The 12,491-nt window shown below is 46.3% G+C and overlaps 4 protein-coding genes across 4 annotated transcripts; 2 read left to right on the top strand and 2 right to left on the bottom strand.

The window, feature by feature from the left end:
- Positions 1 to 775: 775 nt before the first annotated feature.
- N7509_009479 (uncharacterized protein) lies at positions 776 to 2,014 on the bottom strand (the record flags this gene model as incomplete). Its single annotated transcript, XM_056634116.1, has 1 exon — positions 776 to 2,014. The coding sequence occupies one exon, from the start codon at positions 2,012 to 2,014 to the stop codon at positions 776 to 778; it is 1,239 nt and encodes a 412-aa protein (XP_056484736.1).
- Positions 2,015 to 3,161: 1,147 nt separating this feature from the next.
- Positions 3,162 to 4,907, top strand: N7509_009478 (uncharacterized protein; the record flags this gene model as incomplete). Its single annotated transcript, XM_056634115.1, has 1 exon — positions 3,162 to 4,907. One exon carries the CDS (start codon positions 3,162 to 3,164, stop codon positions 4,905 to 4,907), a length of 1,746 nt encoding a protein of 581 aa, XP_056484735.1.
- A 2,424-nt stretch (positions 4,908 to 7,331) lies between these two features.
- Positions 7,332 to 8,393, bottom strand: N7509_009477 (zinc finger protein; the record flags this gene model as incomplete). The annotated part of the gene is made up of 1 exon (XM_056634114.1): positions 7,332 to 8,393. The coding sequence occupies one exon, from the start codon at positions 8,391 to 8,393 to the stop codon at positions 7,332 to 7,334; it is 1,062 nt and encodes a 353-aa protein (XP_056484734.1).
- A 1,597-nt stretch (positions 8,394 to 9,990) lies between these two features.
- Positions 9,991 to 11,584, top strand: N7509_009476 (uncharacterized protein; the record flags this gene model as incomplete). The annotated part of the gene is made up of 3 exons (XM_056634113.1): positions 9,991 to 10,206; positions 10,263 to 10,366; positions 10,432 to 11,584. The coding sequence occupies 3 exons, from the start codon at positions 9,991 to 9,993 to the stop codon at positions 11,582 to 11,584; spliced, it is 1,473 nt and encodes a 490-aa protein (XP_056484733.1).
- Between the last annotated feature and the right edge of the window lie 907 nt (positions 11,585 to 12,491).

Here is a 12,491-nt window from a genome sequence, read left to right as displayed (position 1 = left end):
CATTGAGATAGATCTGCAGCAGTAGCATTAATGGGCACTTGGTTGATGACCTCGGTAAGCTTCTGACTTATAGCATCTGTGCTGATATCTTTTCCGACACCAGCTCGAATACGAGGAGCAGCGCCAAGGAGTTCACCAATAGAGATCGTAACGCTAGTTTCCCAAACCTTCCGCAGTATCAGGTCGGTAATCATGGACCTTTTCTCAGCCACAGCAGGATCCTGCGGTCCTCTGACCCGACGCGGAATGTCATTCGGAGATGGGTTTCCTGCCGGAAAACCTTGCAGCGTTTGTTCCTGAGAAGTTCCCTGGGTGTCATCTGGTACAAGCATTGGTTCATCCTCATTAGCCTCCTCAATACGCGGTTGAAAACGGCCTTGCTGAGCATTCCTGGTACGCGCGTATTCAGACGCGCGCTGTTTTCCCTTTCTCACACGACCATCCTGGACCTGTCCTCCGATAGCATTAACTGGACCTGTCCAATATTCCTCTCCATATTCTTCCTCATCCTCTGACAGTTTTTCCCATGCAGGCTCAGATCCAAGAAGGGACGCAGCAACATATCGAACCGGAGCAGAATAATAGTCATGACCAGAGATACCATTGAGAGACGCGCCTAGGAACTGTACTGGAGCAGAGGGTATCGATTGGACATGATTGCTTGCAGATTGCTGTAGGTTTTGGTTTGCCCATGCAGCATATTGTTCAGGAATCAAGTCTTTCCTCAGAACCCCTATTCGCAGTCTCAGTTCCGGGCCCGGATTTACCTTGGTTCCTAGAGAGTCGTTCGACCAGTTATCTCATTCCGGTGGATCATTCCCTTTGCCTCGAAGTCCCGGATAGAATCACATTGATCGGGGGTGCTGTTGTGTGGACCTCCACATGTCCAGCATTCCCTAGGAGGACCGACCCCCATGCCATTCGACGGTATACCTCGGTTTTGTTCATAAAAAGGGTTATTCCGGCGATCAGACCTAGCATCCAGTTTCAGCGCAAGAGCTTCCAGTTTCCGGGCTACATCGTCAATTGCTCGCGAGGTAGAGTCATCAGCTTGTCGATCCTTGGGTAGAACAACCGGGATAGCAGGTACGAGAGGAACAGAAGAAACAGACTGCTGCTGCAGTGACGAAGATACATGGGGAGAAGGAGACGATTTCCTTGCAGGTTCTTTTATCTCGGTCTTTCGCTGAACTTCAGCCTCAACGCGCAGGGTTGCTTGCACCTGTTCATAGGCCGTCTGGTAGGAGATCTGATCACGGCGAGAACGAGACCTCTCTGCATGTCGCTTATGAATCCTTTTCTGCCATTTTATTGGAAGACCCTTGATAAGCGTGCTTGCTCGGTCAATATCACTCAGAAGACCCAGCAACGATATTTCCGTGGATACTTCATGAAACTCGCTCAGATAATGACGAATCTCATCATTTGTCGAACGTTCAATGGCAACAAGCTGGTCGAGATATTCCTTGGTATACCTCAACTGCTCATCATCCCAGTCATGGTAATTGTCCAAGAAGGCCTCACGAAACATGCGCCAATTCCTCGTTTTCCAGGCATAATGACCTTCAACCCAGACACGCGGCGGTCTTTCGCAGTATTGGGGGAGGAGATCCATAATTTCCTTATGACGGACAATACCACTGCGACGACAGGTATCCTCTAGCTTTCTCAGGAAATCAGATGCATTGGTTTCATTGAAAGCAGGGGCCCCCTGGGATCCTGGGGCTGGCATCGCGCTGTATATCATTTGATATATTGGTCGAGGCGGCGGAACAGCATAGTAATGAGTTGGTGGTACAGGATCCCGCGAAGGTATTGTCGGCGGAGGGGGCGGAGGTGGTCTTGCAGTAGCTTCCTGAATTACAGGACTAGCAGGACGAGAGGGTTCACCAATAGTCGATCCAGAAGCTTCAGGAAGCGGTTCGCGAAACTGAGTGAATTGTTCCGCGGCGGTAATGGGTGCAGCCATATCGCCAGGAAGTTCACTGTCATTTCCACCGTCATTGATAGCCATGGTTTCGGGAGATCGTTTTCCTGCAGGAAAACGAGGTGCCGAGGAACAAGAAGAACAAACAGATGTAGTATCAGAGAATGAATCAGCCTGACAAAACGATTCCGAAGTAGAAACAGAAGTAGATGAAGATGTAGACAAAGAAGGGGATACAGAACGGGGAACAGGGGACTCTGTACTCAATGGTAATAATAATAACGACGCAGCCGTTGGCGATTGATTCCGTTCCGACAGTGATCCTTTTTCCAATAAATAACGTAGCGCAAATGACAACAGAATATTAGACAGCGCTGAATGCCAGACATAGCCAATGCCAGGACATCTCTGAATCGCTATCTTATGCAATTGACCCGGTGTCATTCGTAAAATGCCTTCCAGTGTTATGGCATCTCCCGTGTGCCAATCAGCGAGCGTTGATCGTAAAAACTGCACATATTCCGCAGATAGCGGCATTTCGATAGGCCTTTCGGCTGACATTTCGAACATTTGATAGGCTGATCCTACCTAGGATCAAGCCGCTCTTCACCCTTTGTGATATGTTCGAATACCGTCGTATTCTCTCAGGGTCAAACGCAGTACCCACTTCTCACAATGATATTGCTCTTGCTTTCAGCCACCCTTTTGTTAATCGAGCCTTCCCGGGGACGCCATATGTAAGATGGGAATGCTCGCTGGCAGTCTGTCAAGCAGACGGGTCGATCGCGAAGAGACAAAACCACCACACTCGCAGAGTGCAGGAACGAGATGAGCAAAGCGTGACGCTATAGAGAGATGATTGAACGAGCAATAACAGAACCTTTCATACGCAGTATATCGATACCGCAACCTCAGCAGCCTCAGTAGAACATTTTCATAAAGGGGAACATGCATGTTGTTTTTGATAGTATCGAACGAACGCTACTTAATCTCACGAAACAAAACGGTGGCCTTGTTGCTAAGGCCTCCAGCACATGACTACAGGATACCGATGTTGAGAGCGGGAATCCCCATTACATTGGTTAGCGAACGTTCATTGGTTGATAGTATGTCACGTGGTTTCCGGATCAAAAGCTTTTCCGTATCCCTTGAATTATTCGGGCGGAGGCTTTGGCCTTGGCTTGCGACTCTCAAGTTGCGTCAATGAACATGTGCGAGTTGCAACACCTACAATATGACCCAGAATCAGGATAATTTTGAGCCAAACATTTTTGATTTTACATCTACTCAAACACCCGGTGATTTTCATGTTTGCCCCAATGACGAAAGTACGGAAATACCGATACTGCCAATAGACTTTGGGACAAATGACGCTACTTTTGATACCAATATATTCCATGATCAAGCCTCAGAAGGCTGCAGGCTATGGAACATCGATTCTTACAATACGCCTGCACCGGAACCTTTAGACTATGGAGAAAATCCGGCAATCAGTAACTTTTCGGCATCATCTTCTACCGAGGGCCTCCTTTCAGACATCTTCAATTCGCCACTCTTAGCGACAAATTCTCCTGAAATCGAAAGTGAAGCTCAAATAGACACTACATCAGGTGTTGAAGTTACTAGTATGCCACTCACAGGTGATGTCAATCTTCAGAAGACACCTCTTCAAACTCCCAACAACCAATTCGGTCTTCCCCGTTGGAGGAGTCGGTATTTTGTGTCAAATTCGGAAGTTAAAAACACACCGTCACGAAATGTGACTACAAGTGAACTGGACCCAATGCAACGATGGCAGACATTTCGGCCCGAGGAAGAGCCGACCTCAGTTGCAGCCATAATGAATGCGATGCAAGAGACACCGACACCCTATCGCACCGATCAACAATACCGCGGCCGTGGAAAGACCTCTTCTCGGTCTCGTCGATCATATTCTAACACAAGCCGCGAATCCAGTGTCTCATCTGCAGATTCAGCCTGGTCATCTGGTGCCCGCTCATCTCGTACTCGAAATCGTCGATCAAAAGCGCATGTGACCAAATCTCAGTCTAATAACGGCAAGGCTCGTATATTTTGTTGCACCTTTTGCTGCGACCGCTTTGGGACCAAATACGAATGGGTTCGACATGAAAAATCACTACATTTGAATTTAGAAACATGGTATTGCGCACCACTCGGGCCGTCGGTCTTCTCCTCGATCACAGGAAAGATGCTCTGTGCCTTCTGCGATGTGTTGGAGCCATCGCAAGAACACCTCTTAATGCACAACTATGATGCTTGCAAAGACCTATCCAATGAACTACGCTCATTCCATAGAAAAGATCATCTGGTACAGCATCTTCGTCATGTACATCAAGTACATAATATACCACCCTTGGATGACTGGAAGAAAGAAATGAAGAGTTTCACATCAAGATGTGGATTTTGTGATGTGATTCTAGATAATTGGGATGATCGCGTCTCGCATCTTGCCAGGCACTTCCGCAACGGATCTACCATGAAGGATTGGAAGGGGGATCATGACTTTGCCCCGCACATTACAGCCCAGCTCCAAAATGCGTATCCGCCTTATCTTCTTGGATGGGAATCAGAGTGTATCGTCCCATTTTCTGCGACAAGCAAGGACGTTCGCGACCAGTATTCTTTGCTAATGTCAGGGACCAATATGACCAATGAAGATTCTGGATATCCTGAATGCCTAAAGCCAGAATTCTCCCTCACACATGATGATCAAACAATGCCGCAACTCCCAGGATTCTTGGATGTATTTACACGCCATCTGAGCCAATACGGTCGGAAGCAGATGGAACTCGGCATCATTCCAACAGACGAAATGTTTCAAAAGGAGGCACGAAAGGTGCTCTTTCATACCGAGGATGCCTGGGACCAAACTATTGCTGATAACGCTGACTGGCTTTCTGCATTTCGAAGACTACATCTCAACTCGATTGTCAGTGGCAGCTCATTGGCAGCTCATTAAATGCTAGTACCGACTAGTAGTAGTCTGTGGAGGTATATAGTATTGACACCCCCAATGCTAGGCAATGAACCACAAGTATTCAATGGGATGGGCGCCGATTGAAATTTCCTCTCAGCCTGAGACCTCGGAAACTAGAACTAAGGTCCTACTTAACTAAATCCAGTTAAAGCGCTTTAGAAATTAACTCGACTTTTTAATGGCGAGAGCAGGGTGAGAATACCCAGCGCCCCCTTTACCCCTAGTCTATAACTATTGGTGAATACTAGTAGTAGTTTAAGGCCGTATATCCGGTCTGTTTTTTCCTCTTCAAGTTTACCCTTGCCTAGTCAATTAAAAGAAAATGCCCCTTGAAGCTAGACAAAAGAAGCTTGAAAAGAGGATCAAAATGGCCCCGAACCTTTTGACCCCCGACCTTTGGACCCCAAGTTTAGCCCCAGCCCTCGGCAACAATAATAATAGAAGAGGGGATGTGCTCGAGGTTTTAATATTGTTGATTACCTTTCTCCAACAGAATTGACGGTTCTGGCACCAATTTTCTTTCTACCATGCACCCCTAGGTGCCTTCTACCCATATACCCCCATAATTGTCCATCGAAGTCTTTCCTCGCTTACAGATAATCCTGAGTCCTTCCCGGTAATACTTTCACTTATAACTACTATCTCGCCGATCGCACCTAGGTACTTGGCCATTCGACTATGCACTATTCAAGTTTCCCGACTCAGACTCCTTACACATCTACAAGGCAGGAAATCCACTACGACTTTTTCGGTTTACTCGTACCAGTCACATAATTCTGCACTAGCAGCCTTTTGTCAAAGATGCACCTCATGCATATCATGTCCGTTTGCTGCCTACCAAGAACTCCACCCTTTACATTTGAGACTGACAAGCCCCTAGGATATTATTGCTCGCCCTAGGAATGTGGGTATTATACTGGTTTTGGAGTCATAAGATACATCCCTCGACTGAGGAACATATCCTCAGTCGCCGTATCAAGTGGTTAACAGATTTCGGTTTTGGGGGGATAACCTTGTATGTGGCGTGGAAGGTTCATCTTGCCTGCCTTGACCCTCGTATATCCGATCAAAATATGGCGTACGCCGTGAGATTTTGGCAGACTATTTCTTTGAAGCCTTTCATTACTTTTGCTTTTTGCATGCTGTGGATTGGAGGCAATACGCTGCGTACCACTCGGCGTACGATATCCCAGGTAAGGCAAAAATTCCAAAAGCCCCCGTTATTGAAACCGGTTCTATTTACCCTTCCTGCTGTGCTTTTCAAGGTTTCTCATGACTTTGAGACTAACATGATCGGTGCAAAGTACAATGAATCAAAGACAGAAATCTTGCCGACAACATCTCCATCCTAGTGCGATAGCTCGGCTTCGCAGCTTTCGCGACCCTGGTATATCCTGAGCAGTGTAAGGGACTGGTGTGTCGTGATTTACAAGATGTATGTTCGGTCAAACTACCTAGTCTCATCAAGCTAAAGACGCATACTAAGATTTACCTTCAGTGTGGCCCCTTGTGGCTTGATCATCGCTCCTTTGTATTACTTTACTTGTCACCTCTTTCAATGGTCTACGATATTCCCAGGGGAGGATGGATTTGAGACATGCGCCCGGCCCGCTGGAATGATAGGGATGATTTTTGCGAGCCTGGCCATGATTTTTTCGGGCATTGTTTTTTGGATCAGCATGTGCTTTGTTTGCCGTGAAATTATCCAATGGAAAAGGGCCCGACACTGAGTATCATCCATAGATGTACGATAGGGCCAGTGTTGCGTGTGATTCTTGTCATTGCGCACAAGCCAACAGTCGCTTACTGCTCTCCCGGCCGTCCGCGACATCGAAAAAAGCCAATGCAACTGAAAGAGCAAAATAGACATCTAATATATGAGGCATTTAGGCATCTATCTAAACATCAACAACGTAAACAAGTAAACAAAAAGCGTTTGTCACAGGAAGAATAGAAAAGAAAAAAATTTGATCCCTGGCAGGCACGGTCGAACCGCTGAGCAAAAAGCAAAAAAGATAAGCCCGCAATTCAGCTTCTCCTATCCCGCATATGGACTTTCCTAGAGGAACCAATTGTTCCCCTAGACCAGGGTCTACGTGCCAGACATTCACTTCTTAGAAATAAAACCATGCCATTGCTCTCCTAGGGTAAACGGGATGCACTTTGTCTATACGAAAGTCATCACCCAGCAAGACCTCACATAGCCGAAGTGGGTTACCCTAAGCGAAGAGGTCCGGCAGAGCACATTCCAATTCTAAATCACTTTCGATAGTGTTTCTGCGATCAGCCAGACGCGATGTAGATTGAGAATCTGATTTAGGGAATTAGGTGCGTGTCAACATTAACTCAAGTGAGCTTCCTAGTATCCGAGGCTCTCTAGATTGAATCTCAATATTTTCTCTTTAATCACTCATTTCGGGCGTCTCCTTCCTGTTCTACCAGACAGATAAACTGTTCTGACAAAGAGCGCCTCCTTTCTGCTTCTTCTGGCTCCCGAGACCCAATATTAATACATTCCATACTCTTCTGTAAGTAATTCTCTCGAAATGTATTCCATAATGAAATATCACCCTTAAACTCTTTCCCTGGTCGTGGGTAGTAAGGATCATTGCGCCAAAATGCAGCTGCGGCTTGTTGCACCCCATTTGAATCCATTGTTATCTCCCTACACAAATCAAAGTCTAAGACCCATAGAGAGTGATTTCCAAAGACTTTAGACTCCATTTTGAGTCCATTTTCCATACTTCTGTCTAGATTTCTGGATTGAAATTTGCGACAGGGGTCTAGGCTTGGTGGGGCAAGGACGAATTCGATATCATTTCCATCAATTTCGCTGACCCAATGCATCATAGCAAGAGTATCGGCCATGACTCTTGCGTACTGTTCGATATCTCCTCTTGTGATCCCAAGAGTTTCAAGTTGATCAAGATGGAGTGGGAAGTTCCGTAGGGAGAATGCCGTGAATCGCGACGTGTACTTACTCCTCTGAATTCGTCTTCGGCCAAGATATAGCCTGGCCAAGCAGTCTTTGTTAGGCTCGCTTGCCATAATCTCTGGGGCTAGCTTTGGTGGACAGTAAGTACTGATAAGTAGAATCCGCACAGACTCAGAGAAAGGTGCTATGCGTTGCGACTGAATCAGATTGCATGGCGTTCTAAACCCTGGTGGAAACGTTTGATTGTTTTCCGACCACCATTTTGAGTCCTCTGCTTCAATAAAAGCGTAGCAGGCTGGAATACGGATCCTTATAGTTGGAATCTTGCGTAAGCTCTGGAGAGCTCGTTGGTGCATTTTAAAATCATTTTGTAAAGACCTTTCGGGCCCGCCGTCCTCCCTCTTGTAAGCGGGACCTTTCTCAGATGCCCACACTGTGCCGCAAAACCCTTGTCCGATAGTGCGCAGAGTGGATTTGTTCCATTTTTTCGGGTAATTGATTGATTCAGCAGTCATAGTAGAGTGGTTTGACATTGTAATTAACGAGAATAATGGAAGATAAAGGGAACTCACTTTTTGGACGAGTACTAGTAGTAATGATGAGAGGATGACCTTGAACCATGGTACATATGCCACTCGAATAGGACTAGTGACTATCGATCTCGTCGCTGTCAAATGACATATCTACTAGTTAGTAGTACATACGAACAGAGGGGAATTTCTTCTTCTTGGCATTTCAGAGACCGCGTAGAGGGGAGAGAATTTCGAACATGACAAAATCATATCGGAGACAAAAATAACCAGAAGCAGGAGTAGTCTGAAGAAACAGTACTGTAACAAACACGATCGCTCTTTGTGTGGAATTGAAACAAAAATGAAAAAGGAGATGCCCTGAACACCGAAAGGTTGTATTCCAGTTCTGGAAGCTGAGATCACCCTTAAGTGTGCTGACTCGAAAACTCCGCAATATTGTTCTTGCCGTCCAGCTTCTCAATCTGGAGGTCACTCATACTTGTGAGATTGTTTGCGCTCACACTATTACTTTGCATAAATGCCCCCAAAATCTTATTTCGTTCGTTTCGGCGATGTACCAGAAGCCAAATGCGCGCAAACGGCGAAGCCCGCCATCCCACCAACGACTCCTCCTATCATTCATTACTCCGGTAGTGGTGGAGAAATATGATTCGCCATTTATTTGTGACATTTGAGATCGGGTGTAATGAGGCTGAATGTTAGACCGGATCATCTAGCCTGTTGTTTCACCCCTTGAAAAAGTCTAGCCTCCACTCCGTGGGATACATGCAGTAAAATAATGTAAAACCCACTTGTAAACAGGCAATTGGCTTAATTCAAAGTTGATATTTCCTCTTGGTGTTGATAAAATTATCGGCGATAAGTTTCCCCTCATATGGGCTCAACGATTCCCGTATCGTTCAAACTGTATGAGATGGGTGAATAAATGCCTGCGCAAAATCCTAGTGAATAGCTAGCTATTCAACTACAAACGCAGGAAATCATTAAGAGAAGTTCTTATTTTTGCCAGAGTGAATCGAAATGGTATCACGAGCTGTCCGCTTTACGATAAGTCTTCATGACTCGAGTCCGGACTTTGACAAGACCGTTTTTGTTCACGCTAACGGTATTTCTATAGTCCGCCAGGGTCATAGAGCCGACACTAATCCCCCCTGGAGGACGAGTGGCTGATTTGGCTTGGAGTTCTACATTTTGCTTATTGGCCGTTAATAGGTTCTGGTTTTATGTCCCCCGCATCGGGACCCAGTGACAGCGCGGGGGAAGTCTGGGGTTCAGTTTGATTAGCGGAAACCTGGGGTATGTGCACTCTCGTGGCTTTACTGGCCTTCTTGGCATCGCGGAAAGTCTTGGCTACTTCCGCACTAAAACCGGGACTATCAACTAATCTTTCTCTTGCCACAGTCCAGGATATGTGATCTACGATCGAGGCGGGCTCTTCTTAGTCCGTTTTGAGCAAATGTTATGGGCTATAAGTTGGTGCTTTCCTCGCCGATGGGATACCTGTCAATTTCCGTGAAAATATCTTTTTTTTCAAACCGCATCATCAACAACCCCGTGTTGTGTCCGAATCAGGAGCCCAACGGCTTCACTAGACAATATGACTACTTCGAAAGCAATCGCCACGTCGGATTCTGGCATCGCAAAAGAATCCGGAGACACTCAAATCGAGTATGCTAGCTCACTCAAGTTGGGGGATGAGAAGGGAGACTACTCTGGTGCGACAGCCAAGACTGATGCCAGGGAGATTGCCCTTGTGCGCAAGCTAGACATGAGAATCATGCCTATCATGTGGGCTATGTATTTTCTGAACTATGTGGGTGATACAAATGGGTTCGCATTGACGGGACTGCATTCTAATATCAAAATCAGATTGATCGCAATGCGATTGCCAATGCACGTCTCGATGGCATCGAGGAGGATCTCGGGCTGGTAGGAACTCAATACAACACCTGTATCTCGATTTTGTTTGTTGGGTAAGCGAAAAGATCTTTCATATCATAAGAGGAACACTAGACACTGACGCAAACATTTTTCATAGTTATCTCTTGATGCAAATCCCGTCCAACATGCTCATGTCATCGAAGAAGATCAGACCTTCTCTCTATATGAGTATATGTATGGCAAGCTGGGCAATTGTATCAGCTTGTACAGCCTTGACCAAGAACTATAGGGGTCTCGTTGCTGTCCGCTTTTTCCTGGGTATTACCGAAGCCCCATTCTATCCAGGAGCACTTTTTCTTCTATCGCTGTTCTATACACGAAAAGAGATTGCTTTCCGCATCTCCATTCTATACTCTGGCAACATCGTCGCGACTTCAGTTGCCGGTCTGATTGCGGCCGCTACATTCGCTACTTTGGATCATCATCTTGGTCTCAAGGGATGGCAATGGCTCTTCATCATCGAGGGTGCGGTTACATTTGGTGTCGCAGGTCTCGGAATTTTCATGCTTCCGGACCATCCTTTGAATACACGATGGCTCACGCCCAAAGAAAGACAGCTTGCCCACGATCGCATCCAGAAGGACACCGTCGGTGGTGAAGAGTCCAAAGGTGCTCTTGCTGGCTTGAAGCAAGCCATGTGTGACCCACGCCTGTTCCTCTTAGCCTTCATGCAAAACATGCATCTTAGTGCCTGTGGTTTCAACAACTTTTTCCCTACCGTGGTCGGAAGCTTGGGATTTAATAACACCATGACCCTTGTTCTGACTTGCCCTCCCTACGTTTTCTCCGGTATCTGCTGTGTTGTTGCTGGAATAACTTCCGGTCGGTACAACGAGCGAACTTGGCACATCACCATCTCTATGGGTCTAGCAGTTGTCGGATACATCATTTCATGCACGACTCTGAATGTTGGAGCAAGATATGTTGCTTGTTTCCTATTCGCTAGCGGTGCTTATGCAGTTAACTCGGTCATTTTGGGATGGGTTTCGGCAACCCTGGGTCAAACTCCCGAAAAGAAAGCTGCTTCTTTGTCATTCATCAACGTGGTTGCAAATGCCTCTTATATCTACACGGCATATCTCTACCCCAAGAGCGATGGTCCTCGTTATCTTACTGCCATGTCATCGAATGCTGCCTTCGGCGTAGCAACAATCGCTAGTGCTTGGGTGTTGCGATTCTGGCTACAGCATACCAATCGCAAGATCGACCAAAGAGGTACACTTGGTGCAGATATTTGTTATGCATACTAGTCCTCTTTCTTCAATTTGGTGGGTTTTACTGGACTTTCGTTGGTACGGCCTCTAGGAAGCTCTGCCGACTAATTCGCTAGGGTAATAGGGAATAGTGTTGGTAGAAATCATGTGCTAAGAGAGCAAAGCAACGCGTGTTGAGAGCAAGACACTAATATTAGCAAGCAATACTATATAAATACGATATAAAACTATATTTTTCGAAGTACCTACGGTTGACCGTAGCCTGGCTGTAGTACAACGGTCAAACAATAGCCATCTTGGAGCCCGTATCTCAAACCTACGGAATCCTGACTTGGAAAAACCCCGACACCAAAATCAAGATACCTTATTTCCAAGGTTTCTACCGGTCGGAAACATTTGAAATTTACACTAGATCTAATTCAGACCGATAAATAAAGATCACTGCTCGAATATCAAGAGGAAAATTATACCTTGTGCAGTCATCCCAGGTTACCCGCGGTTAACCGCAACAGCAATTTGTGGTTACGGTAGTGTTGCAAAAGTTTGAAACTCTTTGTTAACTGCCCTGATCTCTGCCTTCCCAAGGTGAACAAGTAGCTACCTCAGATGGAATAGAGTAGCTAATCTAATCCATCTGAGATAGTTACTAGTCTGCCATTAGAAGGCGGTCGTAAATGGTGGACAATAGGAGGTTTCAAACTTTTGCAACGCCAACGTAACTTAACCTAGGTTAGGGTACCCTTGCTCCCCCCACCGGGGTTCGGTAAGGGGCCTTGCCAATTGACGAGTCCCCGGGTGGCTGCCTGTGGTCTCCTCCACCGTCACCTGCTCGGGGGTTCGAGATAGGGCCTTCCCGCTAACACATTAGATATTACTAGTACGGAGTAGTCAGTGTTACTTATCTACAGATTTTCTTCTGGATGCCCATAATGGAGACTTAAAT

This window comes from Penicillium cosmopolitanum (assembly GCF_028827165.1).
Source record: "Penicillium cosmopolitanum strain IBT 29677 chromosome Unknown utg000009l:1.0-9042332.0:1.0-9050551.0, whole genome shotgun sequence".
In the NCBI taxonomy this organism is placed as follows: Eukaryota; Fungi; Ascomycota; class Eurotiomycetes; order Eurotiales; family Aspergillaceae; genus Penicillium; species Penicillium cosmopolitanum.
Note: the sequence above shows the minus strand (reverse complement) of the source record. Positions and strands in the feature narration are given on the sequence as shown.